Source organism: Melanerpes formicivorus, unplaced genomic scaffold (genome assembly GCF_026170545.1).
Source record: "Melanerpes formicivorus ecotype bairdi unplaced genomic scaffold, bMelFor1.0.p_v2 SCAF_2, whole genome shotgun sequence".
NCBI classification, from domain to species: domain Eukaryota; kingdom Metazoa; phylum Chordata; class Aves; order Piciformes; family Picidae; genus Melanerpes; species Melanerpes formicivorus.
This window is the reverse complement of record NW_027142354.1, coordinates 36,815,892-36,834,478: the sequence shown is the minus strand read 5'-3', so window position 1 is coordinate 36,834,478 and position 18,587 is coordinate 36,815,892. Positions and strand designations below refer to the sequence as shown.

General features: G+C 40.2%; 1 protein-coding gene across 6 annotated transcripts in view; it reads right to left on the bottom strand.

Annotated features, from left to right (window-relative positions):
* Positions 1-18,587, bottom strand: part of BIRC6 (baculoviral IAP repeat containing 6) — a 177,499-nt gene that overhangs the window by 138,565 nt on the left and 20,347 nt on the right. For all 6 annotated transcript variants that reach the window (XM_068156495.1, XM_068156529.1, XM_068156539.1 and 3 more), the window contains exons 7-10: positions 17,488-17,710; positions 17,222-17,382; positions 15,405-15,463; positions 13,143-14,537 (exon numbers count right to left, since the gene is read on the bottom strand). In XM_068156495.1, the coding sequence (XP_068012596.1) occupies positions 13,143-14,537; positions 15,405-15,463; positions 17,222-17,382; positions 17,488-17,710 (1,838 nt within the window). The remainder of the gene's footprint in view (positions 1-13,142; positions 14,538-15,404; positions 15,464-17,221; positions 17,383-17,487; positions 17,711-18,587) is intronic.

Below are 18,587 nucleotides of genomic sequence, written 5' to 3'. Positions count from 1 at the left end.
TTAGGACAGGAGAGCAAAGCACTCTTTCCCCCCTCCCCCCCACCCCCCACCCCCAAGCCTGATGGCTTTTTAAAAGAACAGGAAATATTCAGCTAAGAAAACAAATGGTTGGGGTAGAACACCTAAATAAACTTCCTTCCTCTCCTGTTTTTTGAAGTAATTGCTTTGCCATGTTCTTAAAGGATAGTAATGACTCCAATCAGCAAAGATGATACAAGCTAAACATCATGGGAAAAAAACCCATAAAAAATGTATCACCAGTGACAGCATGTAGTAAAAGATTTGTGAGTAGGATGCTAATTCTCCATGATTCTCAAAACCAAGCTAATCAGTACTCTGCTTCTGAATGAGCAACTTCAAACCCACCTCTTAGCATCACTTCCAACAAAAGTTCTGATGTGGGGGGAAAAAAAATAAACAATAAAAATCACCCCTCCTCAAACCCATTAGAGCCCATTGCCTATGAAGGCAGAAGAGTGAAAATATTCAATTGAATCCTGAACTTCATATATACCAGTATGCAATGCTGACAAAGCCTCATAACACAGAAGAGCAATAAGACATGCAAACAACAACAACAAAAAAAAGCTCCAAAGTGCAATTAATACACTATATACAACTCAAGAGCAAGACATCTGTTCTAATTGAAAGGTACAAGATTTTAGGTAAGCAATTCTCAAATATAAGAAAGTGCCATCCGGATCTGCCAGACTAGTAACAAGAACTGTTAGCATCATTTTCACACACCAAACTCCAGTCTGAAAATAACCCACTTTATCAAAAGAGGAGTGACTAAAAAGCAAACATTTAGGAGACTAGGTATGTAGAAAAGAGTATTTAAAAAAATAAATCACAAACCAGACACCTAAAGTGCTTATAGATGATAGTGTGAAACAATCAGCAAGCTACATATACAGAGAATGGTCTGGGTTGGAAGGGACTTCCAAAGGTCATCTAGGACAACCTCCTCTCTCTGCAATAAGCAGGAACATCCTCAAGTAGATCAGGTTGCTCAAAGCCCTGTCCAGCGTCACCTTGAAAACCTCCAGGGATGGGGCCTCAATTATCTCCCTGAACAACCTGATGAGTTACAGTCAAGTGTTCATGGTCTTTTTTTACAGCTTCTCACTCTAATTCAGAAAGAGAAAATATCCCAAAGAACTGATCCAACATCAGCTACGAATGGCTATGTGAGAGAAACTGAATATGGAGCTTCAAATGGAAGTGGGTCTTTTTGTCTGTCAGCTCTGAAGCAATATAGGCAGAAAGCAGAACTGCTACAACAAAAAAGCAATAGAGGTTCTCCTTATGATGACAAGTAGAAAAATAGTTTTGCCCTGCATTTCCCCAAATTATTTCCAAACAAGCTAAAAATACAACTTAATTAATCTAATGAACTACTAAAGAATAATTTCTTTCAAAGTGAATTGACTTCCTGATGAGACATATTTTGCTATATGTAATGCAAATACTAGCATTTTTAACAGGACGCATCAGGGAAACAATGCACTGTAAAACTTTCATTTAGCACAGACCAGATTTGTAAAAGAATTAGATTGCAGATTTCAAATGCTCACAATCCAGGAATGCTTCTCTCACTGGAAGGAACTTAAGCACTCAAACAGATTATACAGATTTTAACACCTATTCAATCAGACAGTCTGGCAGAGAATGATCACAAAAACACCATGAATATTTCCACTTCTGTTAGCATTTGTTTGAACCCTCATCTCACTTTCCTGCCTAGGTAATACTTCTTCGGAGACCTTCAGGCACTAGAGAAAGGCAAGCATCAGTAGCAGAAAATTGACAAATATTAATATTTTTAAAAAATACTCCCAGAAACACAAGTATACACAATTTTCAAATCTGCCAAACCAAATTACTAGCAGAGATTTACACCTTTATGTTAGACAAAAAATGTTTCAGACATCCATTTTTCCATCCCATTCCATATTCTAAAGTTCAACAAAATTGCCTGACTACAGAAAAAATCCAAGACAAACCCAACAAACAAACAAAGCAGAATGTATTCTGTGAACCATTTCCTTTAGTAAGGCTGTAATTACAACAAAAATGGAACATATGGTGGTGACAACTGTAGCTCTGGAAATTTATGCATTCAAACCAAACTTTATGTGTGTGACCCTCCTAAACCATCAGATAATAGGCTGCAAAATATCATCAAAAGCTGTAACCTTATTCAAAAATCAATACCTGTCAGCCTCCTGCAGTTTTGTAATAAGAAAGTTACTTATTTTGAATGCTACAAAAGCAAAATTTAAGCTGTTTTATATCAACAACAAAAGAAAACATTAAAAACCTCCATATCACAGTATCGCTAAGGTTGGAAGAGACCTCAAAGATCATCAAGTCCAGTCTGTCTCCACAGACCTCATGACTAGACCATGGCACCAAGTGCCACATCCAATCTCTTCTTGAAAACCTCGAGGGACAGTGACTCCACCACCTCCCCGGGCAGCCCATTCCAATAACCAATGACTCTCTTTCTGTGAAGAACTTTCTCCTCACCTCGAGCCTCAACTTCCCCTGGCACAGCTTGAGACTGTGTCCTCTTGTTCTGGTGCTGGTTGCCTGGGAGAAGAGACCAACCCCTTCCTGGCTACAACCACCTTTCAGGTAGCTGTAGAGGGCAATGAGGTCACCCCTGAGCTTCCTCTTCTCCAGGCTAAACAATCCCAGCTCCCTCAGCCTCTCCTCATAGGGCTTGTGCTCAAGGCCTCTCCCCAGCCTTGTTGCCCTTCTCTGGACACATTCAAGTGTCTCAATGTCCTTCTTAAACCGAGGGGCCCAGAACTGGACACAGTACTCAAGGTGTGGCCTAACCAATGAAGAGTACAGGGGCATAATGACTTCCCTGCTCCTTCTGGCCACACTATTCCTAATGCAGGCCAGGATGCCATTGGCCTTCTTGGCTACCTGGGCACACTGCTGGCTCATGTTTAGGCAGCTATCAATCAGCACCCCCATGTCCCTCTCTGTTTGGGAGCTCTCCAGCCACTCCGACCCCAGCCTGTAGCTCTGCATGGCCAAAGTGCAGAAACCAGTACTTGGATTTGTTGAATGCCATCCCATTGGACTCTGCCCATCTGTCCAGTCAGTTGAGGTCCCTCTGCAGAGCCTTTCTACCCTCTAACTGACTAACATCTGCTCCTAACTTGGTGTCATCTGCAAACTTGCTGATGACTGACTCAATCCCCTCATCCAGATCATCAATGAAGATGTTAAAGAGGATGGGGCCCAGCACTGATCTCTGGGGGACGCCACTGGTGACTGGCTGCCAGATGGATGTGGCACCATTCACCACCACTCTCTGGGCTCGGCCCTCCAGCCAGTTCCTAACCCAGCACAAAGTGTTGCGGTCCAAGCCACGAGCTGACAGCTTAGCCAGCAGTTTGCTGTGGGGGACGGTGTCAAAGGCCTTGCTGAAGTCCAGGTAGACCACATCCACAGGCCTCCCCACATCCACCAGATGGGTCACCTGATCATAGAAGGAGATCAGGTTGGAGAGGCAGGACCTGCCCTTCCTAAATCCATGTTGGCTGGACCTGAGCCCTTGGCCATCCTTCAGGTGCGCAGTTATTGCCGCCAGGATAATCTGCTCCATCACTTTCCCTGGCACTGAGGTCAGGCTGACTGGCCTGGAGTTTCCAGGTTCCTCCATCTGACCCTTCTTGTATATGATAATACACAAAGTACTATGAAGAGGACTATTAACTATGATCTACCTTGGCCAAGGGGAACAGAAAAAAAGCAGAATACACAGTAAGTCCACTATATTTGCTGAACTGGAACCAAGAATAGACTAGCATATATCCCTCCAAATGTCAACTCCAGATAATCATTGCAGAACCAGAAAAGTACTTGAAACTGACACCAACAGATAACATTCTGAAGTGGGGTAAGAATAATTATTCCCAATGCACCAAGAAGAGTAATGTCAAATGCAGGTGTAAAGCACCATTATATAAAATGACACAAACCCTTCAACACCCATTCACACGGAGGTTTCTTTTCATTATAGCTTAAAGGCAGATATGGAAAAAATTGAAACTATCTACCAGTGAAAATCACACTGACAAGCAGAAGCAGCAAGAAAAAAACCCACAAGGCTATCTTGCATCCAAAACTTTCAGACATTGAAGCTCCTGCCACCTAAGCAAGTAAGAATATACTGCTCAGTTTTTATTCAATAGTTTTCCACCAACACCCAAGCATTTTGAGCACACGTAGGACCAAATCTTTTAATTAACATTATCACATATGTCTTTGCACTAGAAGCTACTTGCTAAAAGGATTAGCATTGAATACATTGGTGAATACAGCTATTCCACTTTCAACACATCTTCCTAATGCTGTCAAGACTGTAGGGCATCATTCCACATATGGTAGTAAATGTAGAGGAACAAAGACCTCAAAATTACTTTGGAAGAAGTTTAATAAAATTACATTTAAGAAGAAATAATAATTAAAAATAAAATTAAACAGTATCACCAGTTGCCTAGCAGATAAGCAAGAAGTTTTACCCCCTTACAGCAGAAAGACTAAAGGGTTATTATGATTCAACGCAAAGAATTATGCAAAACCTTTTCCATACATGAAGATATTCAAATGAGTAGTAAGATATAGGATAAAGAAATTCTATTAATAGCTGAGCTTTTTATTTTTTGCTTTCTGTTTTAGTATTCCTGAATTTTATGCAGTACAACTATTTATGAACAGTTAAGATCAAGTTATTCTTTACAAAGCTTCGTATTTTGGCATAAACATTAGGACTTTGAGGCTTCAGACATATCTAGTATCAGATCCTGAAATTCAGACTTCTAATGGACATTGGTCCCTACATATTTATGATGCCTTTGGATTTAATTTCTCAGACATGAGAAAAATTATACTAGAAATGACTGAAAGGTTACAAAAGTAATAGAAATTGAAAGCCTCTGAAGAATTCTGAAGTACAGTCTAATTTGGTTTCAGAGTAGAAAAATCAAGTGGTACAATGGTTATAAATGAAAGATAAGAACAGATTAAAAACCCTGAGTTATCGAAGTACTATATTCAAAAGAAGAAACTTGAAGGCAGAGAGACATTTGTGGCATAGAGGACAATATCTTTAAGACAGCAAGGATAAAATAAGTCACAGAGAAGCTACTTATAAATTAGTAAATTGATATTACAACACTGAGTGCTACACAGAACACATTAAAAAAATGACTGAAAAATCAGAATACCATGCTTATCTATTAGGAGGGAGATGGAAGTATTCTCCAGGAACAGAGGTGGTGATTATCTAAGCACAAGAAACAAATACTCCTACACACAAAGAATAAATGCTCCCAGCTCAACAGACCTGCACACAGAATCATAAAACTGTTTTGTTTGGAAAATACCTCTAAGATCATTGACTCTAACCATCAACCTAAGACCACAATGGCCATTAAACCATGCTGCAAAGTGCCATGTCCACACATTTCTTGAACACCTCCAGGGACAGTGAATCCACCACCTCCCTGGGCAACCTATTTCAATGTCTGACCATTCTTTCAGTAAAGAATTTTTTCCTGATATCCAACCTAAGCTTCCTGTGGCACAACTTTGGGCCATTTCCCCTCGTTCTATCACTTGATTCTAGGGAGAAGAGATAAGCCCCTCCTCTGTGCAGCCTCCTTTCAGATAGTTGTAAAAAGCAATGAGGTCTCCCATTAGCCTCCTCTTCTCCAGACTGAACAACCCAAAACCAAGAGAAGTGTGGCCAGCAGGTCAGGGGAGGCGATTCTCCCCCTCTACCCAGCTCTGGTGAGACCACACTGTGTCCAGTTCTGGAGCCCATATTACCAGAGGGATATGGCCATGCTGGAACATGTCCAGAGAAGGGCCACGAGGATGATCAGAGGGCTGGAGCACCTCTCCTATGAGGACAGGCTGAAAGAGTTGGGGCTGTTCAGTCTGGAGAAGAGAAGGCTCCAAGGTGACCTAATTGTGGCCTTCCAGTATCTGAAGGGGGCCTACAAGAAGGCTGGGGAGGGACTTCTCAGGATATCAGGTAGTGATAGGACTAGGGGGGATGGAATGAAGCTGGAGGTGGGGAGATTCAGGCTGGATGTGAGGAGAAAGTTCTTCCCCATGACAGTGGTGAAGCCCTGGAATGAGTTGTCCAGGGAGGCGGTTGGGGCACCATCCCTGGAGGTGCTTAAGACCAGGCTGGATGAGGCTCTGTCCAGCCTGATCTAGTGTGGGGTGTCCCTGCCCATGGCAGGGGAGTTGGAACTAGATGATCCTTGTGGTCCCGACAGTTACACCATCTAGTGTGTTTACATGTAAAATTTGGAATCAGGTGGGGGTGAAGTTATGGGATGTAGCTACAACAGGGAACACTGAAGCTCAGTGCTTGCTTCCCTTTTGGTGGATCACATTTGAGACGCTTAAAACGCAAGAGAAAGCAATATTGGGAGTCAGCACAGAGCTCGGAATGGCAACGAAAGTAAGCAAAATTGCTACGTCTTCCTTTACAGCGTGGAAATTAGTTGAAGAATCTTTAGAACAACCAGCAGAAGATCCTAAGGCAACTTCAGCATTAATTAACAGCACTTTGCTAAGCCCTCCTGCAACCCTAGAGCTGCAGACGCTAGGCCTAACAGCAACAGCAGCCCGCTACCCCCCCCGCCACTGGACACCCCCCCGCCACTGGACCCCCCCCCCGCCCCCCCCCCCGCTGAGTCCTGAAAGTTCTCCAACGTGCTCTGATTGTGGACAGAAGGGACATTCTAAGTTAAAAGATCACAACTCAGTTTTGAGACTATGTTAAGAAAGAAAATTAAGACCGGACAAGGTGACAAGGCAGTGACTTTTGCTCTGCCTAAACAGCCACAGAAAGAGAACAAAAAGGACAGCAGGAGACAAAACAACAATTAAGCTCAAATCACTGCTGTTACTACCTATTGATACAGCCCTGCCTTCGAGGAAAAGCTACCTTCGGCTGTGAATTCGGTGGCGACCCCCCCCTTCTACCCCGTCTCTGTACCTACGGTGGCTTTGCTAAGACAGCCACCCTTTCCCCCCCCCGCCCCATTCTCTTTCTGATAAGACTCTAGTTTATGAAAGTTGTGTTCTGATTTAAAGCAACAGCACTCATTTCATTATTACTGATTGTAATGTGCTTTATAGATTTGTTATTTTGATGTTAAGTTTTACCAGTAAGCATAATGAATAGTAAGTATTTAGTAACTATAAGTATTTAGTAATTATAGTAAGGTATAGGTATTTAGTAATGAGTTCAAATTTTAAGTCTTTCTTTTGGTTCAAACCTTCTTGCCTTTGTTTTTTGTGTGTGACTAGGCATTTCAAAGGAGCTCCATGTAATATAGTTAAGGATTGTAGTAAACAGGTTTTAATTTTAGAAAGTGTTCTTTACTTAATGTAACAGCTTTTTTATTTCTTTTTAGACATTGATTTGATGGATGAATTTTAACATAGTTCTTTAAGTTTTTAAGGATTTTTGGTATTAGCATAAGTTAAGGGTTTGTTATAGGCATATTATAGAATGGGGTTTTTTTGGTCTTATTTTGTATTCGTAACAACTTTAAGGATTATATACATTAAAAAAAAAAAGGTGTATTTTTTAACTAAGGTTTTAGTGATACCAGCAATGCAGTACTGCAATCATCTCAACAACAGCACAAGAATCAGGAGGATGAAAAAACAGCATTTCCCATGAAGCTGGAAATCACCAGAACTACCTAACACCAACCACAATGACTGTTATAATAATCTGAGACCAAAAGAAACAATGAGAAGAATGTACCATAAAACATCTGAATGAAGACTGAATATTATAATTACTTAAATATTGTGTGATTTGAGAAAATGTTCACATGTTAACTTCTATGTTCACTCACCAGTTTGTCGTAATTTTAAATAGTTAAAGGGAAAGTCAAAATTAATTATAGCACAAAATACATTTTCATTTTAGGTTATTAAAACAAAAGAGGGGAATTCAGGTATTATGTTACAAGAAAGAATAGTTAAAGCATACTATGTTCTCAAATTTTCATTTTATATGTGATTTTAAATGTGATTTAACAAAATTTATAGATATAAGAATTATGGGAGTTTTAGCTAGGAGAAATTTGAAAGAAAAAGAAACAGCATTAGGCCAAGGTGAACATCAATAGGACCCAGTATCTTTCCTTAGCAAAACCAGAACATCAACAGATCAGTATTATTAGGATGAATAAAAATGCATTATTCTGTTATGTTCAATTTTATATTGGGCAGAACCATGAATATTCAGGCTGCCATCTCTGAACCAGCAAAGGAGCCTTTTCACTCTTGCTGTTTACCTGCAAGTATTTTCTTTATTTATGGAGATGGAGTCTGGCCAGATCTATCTTCATGAATCAAGGAGAATCTTGCTAACATTAAACAAGTTATGATTTTTGACCATCTTAGAAAAGTAAAGATGTAACATACTTTTAGAGCAGATTGTAAAAGACAGTGCTGAAGATTAGGTTTGTTGTGTTTTGCTTCATGTCTGGCTACTGCCTCTCCTGATAATCTTTTTTCTACTTGCCTTGTGAGATTACCTTTGAATAAGTGGCCACTCCCCTCATCTCTTTCTCACATAATTATGCAACCTAGAAATTTAAGACACATGGGATTTATGGACACACACACCCCCCACCCCCCCATGTGCTAATTTAGAACCGCAGGAGCTTGAACTTCTAGGATCTGTAAAAATGGACTTTTGTTTATACTTTAATTATATGGGTAAAAATCAATCTAGGTCATGGGATGTTTCTCCCAATAATTTTGTTCTTCGAAATGCTAGTTTGTGGTGTAATTGTACAACACCCAACATATCCAAGTCAAGCAATACTCCTTCACAACTGCCAGGAGGCATGTTTTTAATCTGTGGAGATAGAACCTGGGCTGTGATGCCCTCCCTTATAAAAGGGGGCCCATGTAGCCTTGGGCAGCTTTCAGTATTAACCCCTAATACAACTTCTATTCTGCAACACCACTTCCATCATAGGATGAAGCGGAGCACCCATGCATTTACCCCTGAATGAGATGACAACATCGATTTTTGGTCTTTTAGCCAGCGTTTTACAACTTCTATTTTAGTACCATGGGTTGCTGTTGCAAAGGCCGTATCAACCTTAGATAGAATTGGTTGTTGGCATGCAAAACAGAATAATGCAACTAGTAGTGCACTCTTGGGTCTTTTATTAGATGGCAACAGTGTTTGTCATGCCACGCTGTAAAATAGGGCAGCGATTGATTTTTTGCTTTTGGCACAAGGACATGGTTGTGAGGATTTTGATGGTATGTGTTGCATGAATCTTTCTGATCACTCTAAGTCTATCCATCATAGTATCCAGGTCCTTGACGAAGGAGTTTCAAAGCTTCGAGAAGATAATAGTTGGGATTGGTTAGATAAATCGCTTGGTAATTGGGGACTTTCTGGCTGGCTTCGCAGCTTTCTGAAAACAATCATTTATGCTTTTGTTGCTTTACTCTTTTTGTTACTTTTGTTGTAATCATTGCAATATACAAGGTAATGCTTTCTTGATCATTCTCTTAACAAGGTTCTTGTTGTGCAAGAGAAAGGGGGAAATGACGCACTGAATTTAGGGAGTAGAACCTCAAGCAATGCTCAGCTGATAGAAGGAAATGTTTTAGCTCTTGTGGGCCACAGACCTTGGGAAAACCTGCAACTATGTAGAGAGAAAAAAGCCTTTAGCTGATTACCAACGACCACTGTGACTCAGGGAAGCCACACAACGACCTGAGAATAAGAGCTGGTAAACATTGCAAGAGAGTCTTTTGTCTTCTCTCTGAACTTAGATAAAAGATGTGCGATTGTTTGTCTTTTGTCTAACACCTGTCTGGGCCTTGCCCAGGGATGTGTGTTCCCTGGCATTTTCTCAGCAGCCAATCATGAGTCTGTAACTGTCGCACGGACACATCTAATTACCAATCACAAGTTGCTTTTGATTATGTTAGCCTATATAAAGAAAAGACTGTATGATAGAGTAGACACTTTGCTTGCAACAAGCTTTGTCTCCATCTCTCAATCGCGGTAAGGATGCTGTTGGCTTTCTTGGTCACCTGCACACACTGGCGGCTCACGTTCAGCCAGCTATCAACCAGCACCCCAGGTCCTTCTCTGCTGGGAAGCTTTCCAGCTACTTTGCCCCAAGCCTGTAGCATTGTATGAAGTTGTTGTGCCTTGAGTGCAGGACCCAGCACTTGGCTTTGTTAGAACTTCATATGAATTACCTCAGCCCATCAATCCAGCCAGTCCAGATTTCTTTGCAGAGCCCTCCTACCTTTGAGCAGACCGACGCTCCCACCCAGTGCAGGGTCATACACAAACTTACTAAGGGTGTGTTCAATTCCCTCATCCAGATCACTGAAAAATATATCGAAGAGAACTGGCCACAGTACTGAGCCCTCAAGAACAGCACTAGTGACCAGCCACAAACTGGATTTAACTCCATTCCCACCACTCTTTGGGCCCAACCATCCAGCCAGTTTTTAACCCAGCAAAGCATCCAGCCATCCAAGCCACAAGCAGCTGGTTTCACTAGGAGGATGCTGTGGAAAACAGTGTCAAAAGCTTTACTGAAGTCTAGATAAACATCATCCATAGCCCTTCCCTCATCCACTAAGCAGGTCACCTTATCATAGAAGGAGATCAGGCCCATCAAGCAGGACCTGCCCTTCACGAACCCATGCTGACTGGGCCTGATCATCTGGTTGCCCTGCACATGCTGCATAATGACATTCAAGATGACCTGCCCCATGACTTTCCCCAGCACTAAAGTCAGACTAACATGTCTGTAGTTCTCCAGGTCCTCCTTTTGGCCCTTCTTGTAAATGGGCATCACTTTTGCCAATCTCCAGTCACTTAGCTAGGACTGCTGATAAATGATGGAGAGTGGCTTGGTGAGCGCTTCCACCACCTCCCTGAATATCTTTGGATGTATGCCATCTAGCTCCATAGACTTACACATGTGTTAAGTGGGGCAGCAGGTCACTAATCATCTCCTCTTGGATTATGGGAGCTTCATCATTTTGCTCTCCATCCCTATCTTCCAGGTGAAGCTTTATAGCTGAAGCCAAATTAAAGGCTTTGGCTCTTCTAATTTCTCCCTGCACAGTCTCTTGGTAATCATGCAGTCGTCCTGAGCGGCCTGCCCCTTCTTCCAACAACCATAGCCTCTCCTTTTCTCCCTAAGCAGCAACCAAACCTTGCTATTCAGCCAGGCAAGCCTTTTTCCCCACTTACTCATCTTTCAGCATATGAGGATGGCCTGTTCCTGCACCTTTAAGATTTCCCTGTTGAGCTGTGCAGTCTTCCTGGACTCCTTAGTCCTTCAGGACTGCCTCCCAAGGGACTCTGTCCACCAGCCTCTCTCACCACTCTGTCCTCTAAAAGAGGCCAAAGTCTGTTCACTAGAAGTCCCAGGAAGCAGTTCTGCTGCCCTCCCCTCCCTGCCCCCCTGCAATTCAACAACTGAGATCTCCATAATTTCATGATCACTGTGCCCAAGATGGCCCCCAACCAATACATCACCCACAAGTTCTTTTCTATTCACAAAGAGCAGGTCCAGCAAGGCACTGGTCCCTAGCTGGCTCCATCACCAGCTGTGTCAGGAAGCTATCCTCCACACATTCTAGGAACCTCAGGCATTCACATTTTATTTCTGGAAGACATCAGGGAAGTCAAAGGTCCCCACAAGAACAAGCCCCAGTGATCACAAGACTTCTGCCAGATGCCTGAAAATTATTTTATCTTGCACTCGAAGTCCCCAAACAGGTTTAGACAATACCAAATGCAGCAGTAACAACTACCGTATAACACTAACTGGATAGCAAAGTATCACGCACAGTATCCGTAAATCCTTCCAACTTTTATAATTAATCTTAAACCACAAGGAAGACAGAATAGGTTTGATGTACAGAAGAAATAAATAGTAGTACAATCCTGTAGAAAAACACTTTAGTGAGGTTTGGGTGTTTTTAAATGAGATTGTGGTTTTATCAGCCAAGTACAGGTAAAAAACCCTTATGACACAGCTATGATATACTAATAGTTTTCAAAGGCAATAAACTTTCAGAGTTCAAATTTAACTGGGAAAGTGTTCATTATTAAATAACACTAAAACAGTTTAATAAGACATTTCTTCAAAATCAGTTACCAAATGAGAACAATTCAGTAAATATGAAGGTTTCCACTAGAAATCTGCAAGCATCAGGGTTAGTTGCTAGCATGTAGTGCTTACATCTACACTAAAAAAAGAAAACCTATAAAAACCTGAAATCTCCACAGCTAATACACTTGGTAGGTAAGTGACAAACTAACAGCCCTTAACAGACATGGTATTTTGACAGTAAGTTTGACTTTATCTGTTGAAAATATCATGCAAATCTGATCTGATTTTACAATCTGCTTATATGAGAACTGTGTAATCAACACAAAACCACCAAGTACGAAGGAAATGTGCTGATTTAAATTCTCCCAGTAAAGTTACACATGATATTGGTAGGAACTCATTTGAAATACATGAACCTACCCAAGACCTTAGTCCCTTTGGAAGGCTAAGTGTTTTCACCACAGCTTCATTCACATGCAGGAGAACTAAATGAGACATTGATGCACGGAGCAGTTCAAGTCAAACAACAGCCAGAGCTGCTTCTACTGTCCCAATGTGACACATGAAGCAGAGAGGTGTGTGGTAGAACTTCTACAAAGGAACAGCTGCCTGGTCTTGACTTACGCTTCCCTCCTACTTGCCCCTACTTGGATCTCTAACAGAAATAACTACATACAAAAATCAGTTTGGATTCAAGAAAATCTGTGCCTCTACAAGAACAAATTTACTAATGCACTGGACATACCCAAGAGTTATTACAATTTTGGAAATGAAAACCGACATTTAAGATAAGGAATTAAATAGAGTCCACGCTCCCTAGAACTGAATTAAAGTGTATGTAAGTTCAGTGGAACTATTTTGAAACAGAGAGAATAACATTCTATAATATAATTCAAATACGGCCAAATAAAGCATTACAAAAACCCAAAACAACAAACAAACCAGAATTAGAAGTCTTACCTTTGGTGCATGCACATAATCTGTCTGTGCCCGAACAGTATATCACAGAAACAAACATATCTGGTTCTTCAGTGCCTTCTTTTTTAGGTGGCTCCACCTTGGCCAGAATTTCAAAGTTCGAAAGATCTAGTATTTTTACATATCCTCCCTGAGTAGTTATTACCAGGTGCCCAAGGGTAGAGATCTCAGATCTTCTTTCTCTCCCACTGCCATTTTTAGAACTTAACTGTATTTCCTCTACAGGCTCCTCACAGTCATCCTCTCGATTATCCAATATATCTGGTGGGAGCAAAATCATTGAGGTAATTGTGTCTTGTGGGTCTTTGATATGCTGGATTCTTACTGGTTCCTCCTCTAGAGTAACTATTCTGGTGGCATAATTCATTTTATAAAGTACTAGGTATCCACCACTAACACTTCTCTGTTCAGGTTGAATTATTAAAGGAGTTGGTACATCTGCTGGTGACTCATGTTGGATTACATCAATACTCGTGCCATTCACTACAGCAAGACTCGATTCTAGTTCCCCCTTCCTTCTATCACATAGTGCCGAGTTCAATTTATTTAAATTATTCAAGGCCTCTACTTGATTTATTGCACTCAGGGATTCAACAGGACAAGTTCGCAGTCCTACTAACAAATGAACTCCATCTGCACAAGGAGTGATTGAATCTACACACAGGTTCTCCTCCTCTGCAAACTTTGGCAGACGCAGGCACTGAACCAAAGTCCCAGGCTTGGGAATCATTGAGCTCCACTTGTCCGAGTCCGGAGAAGTTAGGTTGGCTGCAGCATCTGCAAACTGCTGAATGTAAGTCACAGGGGGATCCTGCAACAGTAACTGTTCCTGACTGTCCAGCTCCATTTCAATGATCTGTGGAACTGTGAAACCATCATCATGTATACTTTTACTCATAATATTGTTCATCTGTGAAAAGAGTTTTCCTGCTTTTTCATCAGACTCCTTAATGCTGTATAGCAGCAATACAGGTAAAGTCCTCCTTACCAGAGGGGAATTCAGTTCTGAATTAGTGCAGGATTCATTGTCAGTTGATCCCTGTTCCGAGACACTCTCATCTCGAGTCCTACTTAAGCCATCCAGTGATCTCTGAGAGTTACTGCTAACAGGAGAGGTAGCAGGCGATTTGTACGTTAACAGACCTCCAGCTAATAAACAAGGAAAGGGAATGTTGTGTTGTTCTAGATGTTTTTCCTTCATCTTTTCACTCTTACAGTTGGCTAGACAGGGATTTGCCCCAAGTTCTTCTAGATCCTTAACCGTGTCTTCCAGAACATTTGCAACAATCTCCCACTGAAGTTTTTCAGGTTGCTGAAGAATGCTGAGAGCAGTTATATCAAGGCTGACTTCCATGGTTTCTTTCTGTGATGTATGCCCTTTAAAACAAAAAATGTTTAAGAAAATACATGTTAAATCATACTGAATGTATTATGGACTTCATAATTAAACAAGAAGTCACTGCTCTACAGTTTCAGTACATTAAAACGTTCCATATGTTCAAGATTTGAGTCGAGAAACCATAAAAGAGGCCAAGAAACATTCCTTCCACAAAGACTAATTTTATCAATAAAAGTGGAAGAGAACATGACATTAGCCTTTGTAACAAGTGTCACAGTAAATAGCATTACCTTTCTACCAATTTTTTGGTTAGGCAGACTATTTTCTTGAGTGCATGCACATGTTCTGTGTTTCCCCCCCCTTGCTGAAGAGATGCAAAATGGATTATGGAAAATAAGAATGTTGTCCTCCCTCCCATCCAAATTTCTGATTCAGCCTCTAAGAGAGTAACACAAGAACACCAAGCATAGCACTGTTCAACTTCCATATGAACTCTTTATTCAGCATGAGAAATAATCTATGAAAGCTCATACTCACGTGGAGTCAATCGAGACACAGCAACTCTCTCCAGTAAACCCCTGAATTCCATTACAGTTGTAACATGTGTCAGTTCTAAGTAAATTCTTTTAACTCGGTTTGTGTGTTTTACTGACAGCAAAATAAACAATGTCTCTTGTCAAGTAAGAAACTTATTAACCAATAAAGTACAGTTTTTATCCTGCATGTGATTTGTCCACCACAAAAATAGTGACTTAAATATTGGCACTGCTTTCAAGGTCACTTTTTTCCTAACAGAAACAGAGTCAATATAATTCCATTGGTTTTGACATAGCTTTTTTAAAAGCCCAAGAAGAACAATTTCCCTCCTGGCCTCTAAATTATTACATGGATCAGACATAACCCACCTGTCACAGATTCCGATCTGGAGTGCTCTTCACTGTCTGAATCCTCCAGTAGGTCATCACTAAAGAAAAAAAAACAAAAGCTTGAACGACACCATGTACACTGTAGTTGTGTTTTAATTTTAACTTAAACAAGTAAAAATATAGTATGTATTGTAACTTAACATGTCTTTTAGTCAGCACTGTACATCCACTGATGAGCTGGTCACAGACAACAACAATATAAAGACTTATTTCCTCAATCATCAAACCAGTGCACTAGCTTTCTGTTTGCCTCTTTCTATTATTGTATACCCAACACTTCAGACATGAAATAAAATGATAGCCAGTTCTCAGAATTTTTTTCAAGAAAACCAAATCCAACCAAATGAAACCTCTAAAAACTAATGACACTTTCTTCAAAGTTCCTCAAAATAGTCTCTGAAAGGTGGAGCTGCAAAGACTGGTCTTTAATTCTACCAAGGCAACATTGCGTCTAATACAGGAGGAGCGTATGAACAGTATGATGCTTTTAAAAATGCTACCAGATGAATAATTACTTTCATAAAAGCAAATTCAGTTCAAGATACCTCTTTAAAATAGGCCCTTCAGTAGTTCTAAGTATATATGAAGGTTTTACACATACGACTTGTCCAATATAAGAAACACTTCCTTCTTACAGGCTCTTTACATGCCAGAACGACAGTAATGCTTTTGTAGCTTCAGGTATAACTACTAAGTATCAAGTCAGTTCCTCAGATTTCAGCAAACTGGAATTTTCCCCCTCATAGCCAAGAAATAGATCTTTTTTTAGCTCAAACCTGATCAATCTTCACCTCACAAGACAAGGACAATAATACTAAATTTCATACAGGTTAAGTGAAGATACTTAGTTCTGAGCAGCATGATTGTATTAATTGTACTACCCTTAAAGAATCAAGCCAATTTTAAGAGCTGGTTAAACTCTCAAGCTGCTTAGAGATCTAAAGTTACAGTAAAAATCCAGGCCTCAGCAGCTGTTAGGCCTCCCACTTTGAAGCTGCCCATATTTCTACATACTATCTTCACAAGATTAAGTTTGTATTTGCCTTGCAGTACTGTAGGAAACACACCAAGCTTAAAACCAAAAATTTTCGTTCCTGTGCATTTAGCAATACTGTTACTTTCTATGATGCTGTAGTTTAAGAACAAAAATTGAGAAAACCAGCAGGACTCCTTAAACACCTTTCGTCCTGAGTTTTCAAACAATTGTTCACTCTTTAGTTTGAGTTTTGGCAACATAAGAAGTTTCCAGTTACAGACTGTAAGAAACATACATGAAAGAATACCGATTTTTCTCACATGACACTTTCTAAACACCGGCATACCCTCCAAGCTTGTGACAAGACTGTCAATTGTTTACAGAGTTTGTATGCGTGTGTTGAAAGTACACAATGAAAGAAATTCCTAGCACATCCACGTAATTATTTTCAGTATGACTTAATCAGGCATCGTGAAAAAGCGAAGAAAAGCACGTTCCAGAAACTCAAAAGTAGCCTTTGCTTTCAAAATCAGAAACGCATAATCATAACTAAATGAAAAGCTGTTCCCAAACTTATATTCCTTTCTCTTTTTTCTCGGCCTCTGGAACATCAGCACATGGCAGCAACGAGGTTCGGTTGGCTCTGTTTGTAGAGCATAAAAACTTAAACTGCAGGAATAAAATGGAACTGGCTTTAAGGACTGGAATTTAAATTGCACTCTTTTTCAAGTGTTGAATTGTGTACAGACACACAGCAATTTTAAAAAATTATCTCCATAAAAAATAATAAAAATCAATCTTAGTTTCACAAAGCACATACCTGTCTCCCTCTAATTTTGGTATATCTGAGCAGCTAGATGAATCTTCTAGCCATGCTAGTGTTGGTCTCCTTGAGTCAACCCCTGAGCTCTGTTCTCCTGATAACATAAGTTGCTGCACAATAGCTGGATCATATGCATTGATCTCAAATTTTAAGTGGACCTGAGAAACAACAACAAAAAAACCCACACCAGGGCTTTGATTTAAAAAGAGATATGCTAACAAGTACTTAGTTAATAGAAATTTGGGGATTTTCATATTGTGTACCTTCATAAGTTTTGAAACATCCCATATGCAGATCTTTCCTCGTTTTGTTGCAGCAGCTAGAAAATGAGGGCAACTTCCAGATCCAAAGCAGGCTATTCTGTCAGTGCCATCTGTGCAGGGAAATTGTGCTGGACTTGTTGCCAGCGTGACTGAAAGAGGTACATTCTGAGTGTGCTCACCCTTGACAAACGGGCAGTTTGGGGAATGTCTCTCATGTTCAGACCTTTTCATATAAAAAACACACACAGTAAACATTGATTTCTTACTTTAAAAATCATACACATCATATACAAACTCAGCCCTTGAAATTAAATGAAGCTATGACTGAACTGTTTGAACAGCACTTCAAACATGCAGTAACAGACCGTGTTAAAGCCTTTGATCCCTTAATGGATACTCATATTCAAATGGAGGAATCCACACACAATGGTCTTAACATAATTGAAAAATTCTAATAGACAGTAGCTCTTCATATCCTCATAAATAAAAGTGCAGGTTAGATTCTACAGAACATGTTAGAATTCCAATGCTGTATTATTTTAAGTAATATAGTAAGATGAAGCAATGCTCTGTCTCTGGCTATATATCTACATTCAAAAAAAAAGAATAGTCTTGAATATCATAACCAGAATGACACTGACCAAGAAGCATGGAAAAACTCTTCTCATCTCAATATGTGCCTATGGCAGAGACATGGCAAAGAGCAATTAATACTACTACACAATGTCTGAAACTAACAAAGGAAAGGAGGAGACAAGGACTATGAAGTTAACATCACACAGGGAAGTTTTCAGCAAGTCATTAATCTTATGTGTTCAAATAATCAAGAGAAAAATTACATTAAGAACCAGTTTAAAATTAACATAAGGTACTGCATTTCTGTCATTATGAAGAGTTTTAGCTGATTCAGGAAACTAGTAAAGGATCTTGCAATTTCACATAAAAGGCAGTTGTACACTTCACAGACATTGCTGGACTTACAAAAGATGTGTCCTAGTCACAAGCACACAGAAGATTGAGATTAGATCCTTACAAAGAAATGCTGGCTGACATCTTTGCCACGGAACAATTTGAAGTAAAAGAGCAATCCAGAATCAAGA